Here is a 12,645-nt window from a genome sequence, read left to right as displayed (position 1 = left end):
GAGCAGTTGAACTCATAACCTGATTTTATTTATATATATATATATATATATATATATATATATATATATATATATACACCCATACTGACATGGACACTGCTCTGAATGCATCTAAAAACAAAAATACAAACTAACTTATTTACAGTACTGCACAAAAGTCTTGAACCCCCCATTTATTTACATTTTGTTTCAGAATAGCACGTTATTATTATACTTGACCATTTTTGAGAAAAAGTTTGTTGTTTATTTGTTTATTAAGCCACTTAACAGTGCACTGTGAATCATTCAAGGCACCTAACTCAAGAGATGAACTCAAGAGATGAACCATTGTTGTGTCTACACATAACAGAACTAATTTTAAATCATATCTTTATCTCTATCATTTGCTACGAGGATCATGTCACAAAAACACAACATTTGTTCCTATTTCTTTAATCAAGTATACAAAATCTGACTAGAAAGCTTATCTAAGAGTTCAGGTTAGGGCTGCTCATTTGTACAAAATGCCAAATGACATACACATAAGAATCACCATCCTGATATCAATACTTTTGCCCATATGAAAAATGTCGTGAACACACTAATATTTCACCAGTGTTGTAACATCACATGTCGTTAGCGTAGTCTGTCTGTGTCTTCCCTCTGCAAACAAACATGTTAGAGTTGGTTGTGATATACAGTCTGCATAAGTGTGGTCAATCTAATAAACATTTATAAGGAGATGGCAGTTACTGTGAATGTACAGCAGTTACACAGTGATTAGTAATAAACAGTCAGACAATGACCCTGACAATCTCATTCAATCTTGCAGATTGCACCTTCTGTGGAAAGTGGTACCACACGGTGTGTGTGGACTTCCCCTGTGCAGAAGGCGACTACAAATGTTGTGGGTGCTAAATAAACAGAAACAAATGATCCCTGTTGTCTTTGCTTACTGATTGTTTTCAGTGTTGACAATCCACATTGCTGGCATTGCATCTTTCAACATGTTTGTGGGTAGATTTGGATGTACCAGGGGTAAGTGCAGCCACTCAGCCTCTACTCAATGTGATCATAGCAGCAGGTGCAGATGTGTCACAAGTTAATCTAGTAGTGGCCTATGGTCATGTGTTAGTGGTGGGAACAGTCATATCCACTCACTCTCACTGGCTGTTTATTACTAATCACTGTGTAACTGCTGTGAATTCACAGTAACTGCCGTCTCCTTACAAATGTTCATTAGATTAACCACACTTATACAGACTGTATATAACTCCAGCCATGTTGATGAATTGCCTATATTGGCTGGAAATATTCATTTTCAGGGAAAAGACACAGACAGACGATGCTTACAGGATGTGATGTGACAACACTAATGAAATATTGATGTGTCATATTTGTCCAAGGCGTATTTCATTGTTATGGAAAAAGAGAATATTAAAATCATGATGACCAATTGGAGTGGTGATTTCTATGACTTTGTGTATATAATTTGGAATTTTGTACAAATGTAGGCCAATAAGGAATATATGATATCATTTCATTCTTTCCAAAGGTTTATTTGCATGACGCACAAACAGACACAATTGAAAGGTACAAATGTGCATGACACGAATTCAAACGTGGTGCAGATGTGTGTCACAGGTTGATCTGGCTGTAGGCTGTGGCACTTGGCCAGAGGTGGCGCTGGTTGACTCGACTCCATGTTAGTGCACAAAGTAAACTGCACGCTGTAGTTGTGAAGCAAAAACGCTGAATTCGGAGAAATAAACCGTGCGAGGGGAACGATAACGACGACAAGAGTCTCCCGATCGTTTACTCTTGCTGTCCCGTGAACAACAACGGCGTGGTGTTACTTGTTTGCTGTTTTCGCGATCGCGTGGCGCACGAGGATATCACCAGGTAAACTCGCCACATTTTTAAACATTTTGTTGTTCAACAGCATCAAGACTGACGGAGTGTGTTTGAGACAACCTCACAAGTGTCACAGATGACACATTTGGCGTTTTTTTTGCTGGTTTGTCGGTAGTAGCTACTGAAACGCAAGACTGCCACACATCTGTTCGACCAACGCCAGTTGATCTAAACGCCAGTAGATCTGGAACACTGGCCTTTAAGGTGTCGCGGATAAATGAGGGAGGGGCCAATAATCGGCTCAGTCATTTTTAATGATCGTTGAAAGCCCAGATCGTAATCGTGATTAAAATTCGATTAATTGAGCAGCCCTAGTTCAGGTTGCATTGAAGAATAAAGGCGGTCATCCAAGAGACTGACTTTCAAGCTCATTAGAATCGGCCTGGCTTTGCACAGAAATACAATGATTTACATTTTCAGTAAATCACTGTATTTCCCATTTTCCTAGCAAAATATGAAGAAATCAGGGGTAGCTCAAGATTTTTGCACAGCACTGAATATAGTGCTGTGAAAAAGTAGTTCCTCCTTAATTGTTCCTTATTTTGTTGCATATTTGTCATATTTCACAGGATCAAACAAATGTTCATATAAGGCAAATGATAACCTATTATTAAATAATGATTTCATTTATTAAGGGAAATAAATTATTGAAACCAGTATGAAAAAGTCATTTAAAAACTGACTGTACCATAAAGAATTTTGCCACAAGTGGCAATGAATCTCTCACATTACTGTGGAGGAATTTTGGCTCACTCTTCTTTGCAAAAATATTTTTTATTCAACTTTTCAGTTTGAACGGTCTGTTTAAGGTCACGCCAAAGCATTTCAATTGCATTTGAGTCCTAAATGTGATTAGGCACTCAAAGCCTTTATTCTGTTTTTGTTTTGCCCTAGTTTGAGTTCATCAGAGGTAGAATTGTCCGGCTGCATAACACACGTGTTCTTGGAGTTCAAGACATGAAGTGATGGCCAGACATTCTCCCTCAGGATTTTCTGGTAGAGAGCAGACTTCATGGTTTCATCAATTATAGCAAGTAACCTTGAAGCAGCAAATCAGCTCCAAGATCATTACACTATCACTACCAAGTTTGGTAGGTAGATTTTTATAATGTTTTTTTTTTAACTGAATAAATGATATCCACATTTACAAATTACCTTTTGTGTTTATTCAGGTAATCTATGCCCTGAAGCTGTTTATACAGCGAGACAATGATCCAAAAACACACCAGCAACTCCACATCATAGAAATTAATAGATAAATAATACATGAAAAAGAAAAGCATGTTTCCCATGGAGACAACAAAGAACAACAATAAACATTGCAAGTGATGCATTTTTCTTACAAATCCTTATAAAGGTTGGAATAAACTACTAAATGAACACACATCTCACCTGAAGAAGAATATCCTGAATCATGAATTCGTGTTTGCGTCTTTCGAGGCTTGTGACGTCGTGAGCTCTCTAATATTATTTAGTGTCACAGTTAAACAGCACACACACACACACACACACACACACACACACACACACACACACACACACACACACACACAAATCCACTACCACAAGATGGCAGTAATACAACATTAATGATTAAAGCTTTCCGCAAAACGTCAAAGAAGAAGCGCAGGTGGCTAAATGAGCAGCAGAAGAAGAAATCCGACGCCACAAGCAGAAAGCAGGAAGCAGGGATCACTGTACTGTAGAATTTGCTTATCCAACGATATATATATATAAACACAGCTTCTGGACGACACTTCACAGAAATAATAACATGCCTAGAAAGATTGTGAAAGGTAAGAATAAAGCAGTGATAGTTATTTCTTATTAGGGAGGCCTGACCATCAGTTTCATTTACCAAGAAATTGACTTGTTTGAGCTTATGTCGCTGTTTAGCTTACCAGCTAACGACGTATTATTGTGGCTTTCAGACAGCGCGAAGGTGACGCTGCTGTGTTTTTACCACCTTTAATGTTAACTCTCCAACGTTACATGCTAGTCCTTGAGTATTTAAATATATGTTTGAAGTTTATTTTTCCATTTCTCTACCTGCCAGGTGGGACAGCCATGCCCAGAATTCGAGAAAACTCGAGACTAATGCACACACACGTGAGTATGACTAAAGCCATAAAACTGCTGTGTTGTTATTACAGTGTTATCACAGATGTAGAAAAACAGGTTATTATGATGTTAGGTGTGGTCATGGTGGCTCGTCAGCGTGTAATAAAGCAGACGTCTTGCTTGCAGTCTTACAGCGAACGCTGTTTATTCGGAGTTACTTTATTTCTTTAACAAGCTGCTTTTGTTCCATTCTTTGTCACAATGATCCCACACTGTTGAGGTCCAGACTGTGGACTGATAGTGTTTGTTTGAAACACACTGGCAATGTCACCCTTAAGACGTTGCTAGTGAGACTCTGTCCAGAAGGTATTTGCATGGTAGAGCAAAATGTGAGGGTAGTTTTCTGTCTTCATAATTCCATCAATTTTGACATAATCCCAGCGCCGTTCTCTGAAATTTAGCCCCAAAACAAATAGAGGCACTGCTGAAGAAACTCCTGTTATACTTTTTTATGATTTTTCTGTCCCGTTTCATGTAATTTGGTATACTTCAGCCACAGCTCGTTTCTGGTTTCTTGAGTTAGGTGTCTCTTTTTTATATTTTTATGTAAACGAACAAAAATATTGGTACAAGGGGGGGGGGAAAGAGTGGTAAATAAGCCAATGTTTAAAAAAAAAAGACCCTTCAGAAAGCCTGAAGCACTGATATAAAGAAAGGAAGGGTGGCTTAAGACTTTTGTATTGTGCTTTGTGTCCCAGGCTGGTGAAGATAAGATGTACTAATGAAAAAGAAGCTGGGGTAGTAAACTCATAATGACATAAAACGAAGGAACGCTGGAAGTCATCATATTTGAGACATGACTTGTTTAATCATTATCAATTAGTCAATCAACAGGAGAATAAATATCCTAATTCTAGAGACAAATTAGTATCAAAGGAAATTATTCATATAATGTCACAGTAATTTAATAACTCTCTACACACAAACCTGTTAGCATTTTCTGAACTTCCGACCCCCTTCATGTATAAAAGGATGAAAGATATTCATGTGATAACAACAGAGGAATCCAACCAGCAAACATTTGATTGCAAGAAGCAAGAACCTGTGAAATGCAGGCTGCAGTTCTGCTTTAAAAATACTGAAACTATTAATTACAAACCAAACCAGTTGTAGTTTATTTTACAGCAGATTCATTTTTTAAACATGTAAATATGTTGGATGCTAACTATTTGTTTCTTTTTTTCTTTCTTTATAGGAATCAATGGTAGATTACCTGAGTGGACGAGCTCCTTCTGGCAATTTCCTGAATGATATCCGGCCTGGCTTTTTTGGTAAAGCATTCTCTGAAACTGCTGTTACAAGTTATGTTAAAGAGGAAATCAAGCTTGAAATCAAGCTTTAGTATAGGCTTGTAGTTTTAAGCATTGCTGCTCAGCTGTTGTTGTTTTTTTCCTTTTTATATAAACTGTCTGCTAAATTTGTCTGCTTTGATGCAAGTGCAGTGTTGAATAATCTAAGGTTAAATAGAGGAGGGAGGAAACACTGAGCATACATTTGGAAGAGTAAGGAAACAGAAGGAATGGGAAGGGATATCAGACATACATCTTCTTGAGCCACTTGCAGCAAATCCACAACTACAGACTAGCACTGTGCCTATTATATTGCCTACCGTAATACCAGTATAAATTTTTACGTGATATAAAATTGTCATATCACAAATTTGTTGATATAGCAACGCCATCTGTTAAGTGGACAACAATGAGACGAGCACAGTTATGCCTGAGAGGCAGAGCCGTGGATCAGACTCCTACGAGGATTTAGCAGTTTAAAAGGGAGCTACTTCAGTGCGCTCCATTAAAGCACAAGACTTAATATACAGAAAAAATGCTCCTGCTAAAGGTGGAAACAACAAACTTGTTTCACCACTTCAGGCAAACTCCCAACATTGATAACCAGGTTATGAAGGAGGAGGTGCTGGCAGTGATGTGTGGCCCAAATGTAAGAAAATGAGCCCACCAAGCTTGGTTGGAGCAATTGCTAGTTGTGCTCCATGTGACAGGAAGAGCAATTGTTGGATGGAAATTTTCTGACATGGCTACATGGTGGTAAAGCAGGGTTTTAAGCAGCTGTTTACATCCCAGGTAGGAATTGTTTTTGAGTTTTTTTGTTTGTTTTTTTAAACTTGTGTTCTGTGCAATTGTGCAGGCTGCTCAAGAGCTGAAAGTGTTAAGCAGTTATTTTATACTTAATTTGTAGGGAAATGAATTCTGATGCACTTGCATCAGAATTATGCTGTGTCACTGTTATTGCATCATAATGCTGCTGGCACCCGTGGGACCTTATTTCAGTAGATTCAGTTCAAATTAGGATGCATGTCATCAGTGACAGTTGCTCATTAGAAAAGACTGATGGAAACTTACCTATATTTACACTTATTGTGTCCAAGCTGCAAGCATCAGCAAAACAGTGTTAACAGATAACAGATATTTCCCACAACAGCCAAAATCTAATTATTGCAAATGTTCTTGAAATGTTGTTATTTAATTCTAAAGCTGCTGTATATCTCCCACCTCTGTTATAGCCACAAGAAATCCAACTAAACTGATAACACTTATTTCATGTATGTATTGAGTGTAACAAGCAGATGCTTATGACACTTCAGTAACAGTGAGGAGGAACTTTCTTTAAAAAGCTGTAGTAGTTGATTTGATTTAGTTCATTTACTTAAAAATGTTGTTATTTACTTGTTCCCAGGTGTTGTGTTTTTTTTGTGGTTCTTTTCACCACTTTCGTGATTAAACAGCAGGGAATTTGGTGTGATCTTTGCATTGTGTTATCGTGGAGTGACGATCACGTTTTTGTATTTGTCTTTTATAACTTGCAGGTTTAAATTTTTTAAATCCTTTGGAGGAAGATCTCGTTTATTCAGGTGATGACGACGACGACGACGATCGTTATTATCAACGCAGGGCCGCTAACAGGACTTTAGAACCACATCCGCAAATAAAACAGCTCACTGATGAGGTATTGCCCTTTTATTGCACTTGTTGGGAAATGAAACAAGGAACGATCTCTTTAATATTTGTGTCTGGTTTGTAATAGGACATATCTTTCTCTCTGACTCACGTACTCTGTGGGGAATAAACCAAAGCATTGAAAAAACTTTAAGCAGTATTATATTTATCTTTTAAAATGGTAATTTTATCCAAAGCAATTTATCTTGTGTGCACTCTGTCAGATTTTAATCTTTTTTGGGAATTTATTGGAACGTTAGTTGACACTGCCTTTTTTTTTTTTCACCAGGAAGCTGATAGAATTGCAAAGGAGTTAATAGAAGAAGAGGAAAGGCGTAAGGAGAAAACTAAGAAGAACAAGCGTAAAAAAATGGTCTGCATATGCATACTTATTAGGATTTAACGTTCTAGCAATGCTGGCGTTTTGCTTTTTTTTTGACCAGAATTTTCTGTCTTTTGTTGCAGCGTAAAAAAGAAAAGAAGCGGCTAGAAAAGGAGAGTGCAGTTAAAGACGGTTCAGCTGTGAGTCTATTTTTATCCTTGTTGTGTGTACATGCAAGTGTCAGAGTGGAAAATCCAGACAGAAAGGTATTTTTAAAGCTGCTCTGATTGTTTGTAATGCTGTTTATGTTATTTCAGGAGGAAGAACAAGGCAAGTCAGATTCCTCTGAAAAAGAAGATGATGAGACTATAATTGAAAGTAATGCAGAAACAACTGGATCCTCACGAAGCGATAAAACTCAAAAGGCAACTGAGGCAGCCAGATGTGATAAGACTGGTGCTGATACTGCAGAAAAAAATCTTGTGAAGATGAATGAGAACGAGGAAGAGGAGCAAAAGGTCTGTCAGAGTTGTAAATTTCAGTTTTTTGGAACAGAAAGGCAACCTTTTCTTTTAAGTGGTAGAGCTTTAACAGTATCAGATTATATGCAAATATGTAACACTATTTTTCATGCGTATTGTAAATGACAGTCTTTTCACAAGAGCACCTTTCGGATGATTATCCCCAAAACAACCACCTTGTTTTATCCTCCGTAGGATTTGGATTTCAATAATTCATATGCTGCTTCTGCTGAATCGGCGCCTGAGGAGACGTGGATTCAGAAACAGAAAAAAGGAGGAAAAAAGGCGGAAAGTAAATTATCTGCAGTTCAACAGCCTGAAGTGGAAAATCCAAATATCACTGAGGAACCTGAAGTTAGAAAGAAAGAGAAAGCTGAAACCAGTAAAGAGGTGGGAATCTTGAAAACATATTCTTATAGGTCAAGACTAAAGTCTGTTGCTCCCAAATTGCTGAATGTTGTGTTCAAAGTTTTTTTTTAGAAGGAAGTACAGGAGAAATATCTGTCGTTTTAAAGGATTTAATTTGCTTTGGCAGTTTGAAATCGACCTCCTATCTGCTCCTTTTTCCTGGAATCACAAAGACAGACACAAAAACACCCCCTGCTTAGCCTTGATCATTTTAATATCACTGATTGTAGTTTGGGACATTCTGTTCGGACTCCCTTTGACCCAGAGAATATCCCTCTAACCATTATCTAATGTGATGTGTAAGCATGCTGCAAAACCCTCTGCGCTCCTACCTCAACCCTCAGAAGCTTTTGTTAGCTTTTACTAGCAACCACAACGCAAATGTGTTTGTTTTTCAATTCAAAGTACGACTTTGAAAATATTATTCATCAACCAGACTTTTTTGGGGGGGTTTCTATACAGAAATCAATGGATCCCATATTAGAGGAGTATGCAAAGAAAAGCATTGAGTTTGCCAGTAAGTGACATTTTCCATCCATCATCATTGAGAGCCTTATGTTAAAAAAAAGTCAAAATACAAACAGGATACAACAGGGTTTTTTTTCTCTTTTCCAGACATAGGGAATCGTTTGGCTGCCTCTGGGCAGTACGAGAAGGCAGTAAAATGTTTCACTGAGGCTATTAAATTCAACCCAAAGGAATTTAAGTAAGAACATTGACTTAAATTGACATCATTAGAACTACCAGGAGCTGTTAACTGCTAATGGCCATAAATGTTTGTTCGCTGTGTTTCAGGTTATTTGGAAATCGGTCCCTCTGTTTTGAAAGACTACAGCAGTATGAAAGTGCTCTCACGGATGCTGACGTTGCACTCTCCATGGAACCAAACTGGATAAAAGGTTTATTTAGGAAAGGGAAAGCTCTCTGTGGTCTTAAGGTAAGTTATCCAGTTAACACAGCTTATATTTTGCTGGGGTTTTTTGTTGCAGCTGTAAATATGATTTAGATGGGCATTTTGACACTGAGATCTCTGGGGATTAACATACTTCTGTGGAACAATAGAGGAACTGCAGATACTTGCTTGTGCTGCATTGCATCATACTCTGGTGTTTTCTGTTATTTAGCATTCCCTCATTACCAGCATAACAGGAGTCCCTGTGTGAAGAGCCCGGTGCTATTAAACAGTAACAGACTGCATCCTCCAAAATGCCGTGTGGCTGAATCAGAACCTCTTTAAGCATGCTCGTTTAAAAACTGAAGACTTGGCGGTTTTGTTTGTGTAATAACGCAATCCTACAACTTGTTGTAAATTCCCCAACTAATTTCACATCCTAACATTGATTCTCCCAGAGATACTACGAAGCCTCACTGATTTACAAAGAGGTCCTGAGGCTGGAAAGTACAAGTGCTGAAGCCGCACAGGAGCTGAAACGAGCACAGACGCTGCACCTCATGGTAGGAGACGCTTTGCAAAAATGGAAATGAGACAAAACAAAAGTCTGATTCATTGGTTTCCCTCCCACAGATTCATATGAAAAGCTCTTTTTGGGATACACCAGTGTCACCTGTCGGTGTGTATGTGTTGGGCTAATAAAGTAATCATTTGTGGCTTTAATGTCTGTGTGTTTGTATGATTTCAGGAAATGGGCTTCAGCTGGGCAGTGAGCTCTGAAGCCCTGAAAACTCACGGTACACTAGAGGAAGCTGTGGAAGCTCTGTTTGCCAGTGAGAGTAACACAGGTCCTGGAGGTAAATAAAATGTTGTAACAACAACAGCGTCCTGGTATATAAAGACTGCACTACAACAGTCGGCACTGTTAAGACTACATTCTTTGCCATGATTGAGTAGGGTTAGTCGATTTGTGAAAATTGCTTTTGTGTTAAAAAAAAAAGAGCAAATCTACACCTCATCTAAAAGAACAGTGTTGTCACCACTTGTGATTTTGTGTTAAATCACAAAAATATATAAATTCCAGTCAAGTGTGAACATGACTGTACTGTTTGTTCAGTCTGCACAGCTCCTGCCACCAGCAAAGAGACAGCAGACCCACCAGCAGGGCTGAAAGATGATGACGGTGATGATGACGATGATGATGATAATGATGACGATGTGGGAGAGTGGACTGTCCTACAACCAAGCCGCCCACGAATGCAGCAGATGAGAGAGTCTGACGCGTTTGGCCAAAACAGATCAAAGTCTCAGTCGCCGACCCCTCGCTCCAGGAATGGTCCAAAACCGTAAGTCCTCATTAATATGTACACGAAAATTCAAACAAAAGGGTGTTTATGAAATTATAGTTTTCTTTTTGCAATATTTTAAGGGCTTTTTTGGGGGGGGGGGTTGATAATCACTCTGCAGGTCTCCGACTGATTTGTCTCACCTTGGATGTGCTATGTATAAGTTTGTGTATGTAGTCGGAGTAAGGATCTACTAAAAAGTGTATAATGCTGGAAGATTTGACTTTAATGTGACTGTAAGTTTGATGTTGAGAGGAAGTGGGCTCAGATTTCCTTTCAAGCTTTTAACGTTATTTGCTTAATCATAGAGCATATCAATTTAAAAATGAATGTTTTTATTCTTGCCGTTTTGTTTTAAAGAGAACTTTTCCCTGTTTGGACTGGATTATTGGCGCCTACTGTCACCTATGTAAAACTCCACGAGCTCTTTAGCAGGTGAGCTATGGCAACGCTATTGTTGTGTGAGGATCTTCCTCAGCACTCTCATGTTGTAGGCTTGAAATTAGAAAAGAAAAACCAAAATATGATCTGAGCAGTTGCTGGGTCTTTTTTTTGTCAGTGAAGTAGTGAGTTCATCGATCATTTCAACACTCGCTCCTTTCTCCTTCTCAGAGCTGGGGCCATCTACAGCATCAAGATGCTCCTGGAGCAACAGTGTGCCTTTGTGAATTACACCAGAAAGGAAGATTGTGATAAAGCCATCCAGTGTATTAATGTATGTATCCATTTGCCATTTGCAGTGAGTTATATCTAGTTACATTCAGGGACAAAACCTGTGTGTCAGACGTAGCTATGGGTGCAGCACATGTGTAGTGTAGAGCAGCATGAGTCACAGGCAAGACAAGACAGTGAACTTTAGTCTTTGGATTGTGATGCACATTTAGATTTTTTTTTTTTCCTTCGACTTAGCACTGTGATATGAAACCTAAGGTTTGTATAGTGTGAGTAAAGTCTGACTGTAAGTCCAGTGTTTTAGGTTTTTGAGTCTGTGGGTTTCCAAGAGTCTGCTTATGCTCTTTGTTACACTGCAGTGCAGCTGGCCAGTAAATGCAGAGGCAGCAGACATCTCCGGTAAACTGGTATTTAATGGAAGACAAATATAAGCACATAAAGTAATAAGACTAACCCGTTCTGTCTCCACGGCAGCTACCTGCCATCTGCACACTGCACTCACGGCTGTTGGTGTAGTCTTCTTTATTTATTGTTACAGTAGTGGCCCCACTAACGGTGATCATAGGTCACGTAAACTCTTAGTGCATCTGTGTTGCACCAACCGGAATGATAAATCATTGATAAATTACTCAAGAAAACCACGGTCACAGTAATCGATGATTAACAAGGTCTGTTCACTCTCCAGGGAATGATTTTCGAGGGGGCTCTGCTGACGGTGCGATACCCCTACAAAGTCCACCCTGAACTCGGTGGGTCCAAATTAGCTGCTACTGACCGCTGCCCTCGCCCAAGGTAAGGACATTCTTCCTTTTATTGAGAAAAGCACTGATTCACTTTGTCACAAGATTAGATTTTATTCTCCTTTGATGAATTGAGACAAATAAGTTTGTAGTTCCAGATTTGTGATGAGATTATTTCTGTGATTTTTGGCCTTTTTAAAGAACAATGAATGTATTTTCTTTTTAACTTAAATTTTATCATTCATCACCAGAACTGAATTTTTAGAATGATTTATCACTTGTTTTTCATATTGTAGCACATACAAGAAGGAGTGCTTTTTCTGGAGGACGACAGGATGCACAAGGGACGACTGCACCTTCAGACACGTCCCGGAGCACAAGAACATCGATAGGGAAAAATTCACCAGCAGGCTGGGATTGCATGCAGCAATTCAAAAATGATCACGCCAATGAGAAGACATGAGAAGCACGTGGCGTTTCCTTTGAGTTGACGCCGTGATCATGGCACCCTGTTTTTTTGTTGGTTTTTTTTGTCATTGTTCTGGTTCACAACACAAAAAGTTTCTTTGAATTGTTTATTATTAGATTTTGGTAAATCTGTGCATCACCATCACTGTATGTGTGCAAAGGAGACCTGGATCGACATAGTACTACATTAATATTATAATTATTCATGTGCCTTCTTAGAGTGGCATATATATGCTGTAAGCGCTAAGCAATCTTTGGCAATGGTTGGCTTTCAGGAATTCCTGATTCCATTTTGTTATAGATTCGAT

The 12,645-nt window shown here is 38.7% G+C and overlaps 1 protein-coding gene across 2 annotated transcripts in view; it reads left to right on the top strand.

Annotated features, from left to right (window-relative positions):
- The first annotated feature begins 1,672 nt into the window (after positions 1 to 1,672).
- LOC147306467 (uncharacterized) overlaps positions 1,673 to 12,645 on the top strand; it is an 11,249-nt gene continuing 276 nt past the window's right edge. The window contains exons 1-18 of one of the 2 annotated variants that reach the window (XM_086275996.1): positions 1,673 to 1,881; positions 3,950 to 4,002; positions 5,210 to 5,285; positions 6,839 to 6,978; positions 7,258 to 7,341; positions 7,434 to 7,490; positions 7,608 to 7,808; positions 8,007 to 8,201; positions 8,682 to 8,736; positions 8,835 to 8,925; positions 9,015 to 9,156; positions 9,570 to 9,674; positions 9,860 to 9,968; positions 10,229 to 10,457; positions 10,818 to 10,892; positions 11,070 to 11,172; positions 11,815 to 11,921; positions 12,166 to 12,645. The exon at positions 12,166 to 12,645 is cut by the window's right edge and continues 276 nt beyond it. In XM_086275996.1, coding sequence (XP_086132122.1) covers positions 3,961 to 4,002; positions 5,210 to 5,285; positions 6,839 to 6,978; positions 7,258 to 7,341; positions 7,434 to 7,490; positions 7,608 to 7,808; positions 8,007 to 8,201; positions 8,682 to 8,736; positions 8,835 to 8,925; positions 9,015 to 9,156; positions 9,570 to 9,674; positions 9,860 to 9,968; positions 10,229 to 10,457; positions 10,818 to 10,892; positions 11,070 to 11,172; positions 11,815 to 11,921; positions 12,166 to 12,310 — 1,956 coding nt within the window. In that variant the 5' untranslated portion in view covers positions 1,673 to 1,881; positions 3,950 to 3,960 and the 3' untranslated portion in view covers positions 12,311 to 12,645. Of the gene's footprint in view, positions 1,882 to 3,533; positions 3,690 to 3,949; positions 4,003 to 5,209; positions 5,286 to 6,838; positions 6,979 to 7,257; positions 7,342 to 7,433; positions 7,491 to 7,607; positions 7,809 to 8,006; positions 8,202 to 8,681; positions 8,737 to 8,834; positions 8,926 to 9,014; positions 9,157 to 9,569; positions 9,675 to 9,859; positions 9,969 to 10,228; positions 10,458 to 10,817; positions 10,893 to 11,069; positions 11,173 to 11,814; positions 11,922 to 12,165 lie in introns of those variants that run through there. The other variant, XM_086275995.1, reaches the window with a different exon arrangement.

This window comes from Aulonocara sp. 'chitande type north' Nkhata Bay, linkage group LG19 (assembly GCF_057382095.1).
Source record: "Aulonocara sp. 'chitande type north' Nkhata Bay isolate Kocher_YH1m ecotype deep benthic linkage group LG19, A_spYH_male_GT1.1, whole genome shotgun sequence".
In the NCBI taxonomy this organism is placed as follows: Eukaryota; Metazoa; Chordata; class Actinopteri; order Cichliformes; family Cichlidae; genus Aulonocara; species Aulonocara sp. 'chitande type north' Nkhata Bay.
The sequence above is the reverse complement of the archived record's forward strand: the minus strand, read 5'-3'. Positions and strand labels throughout refer to the sequence as shown.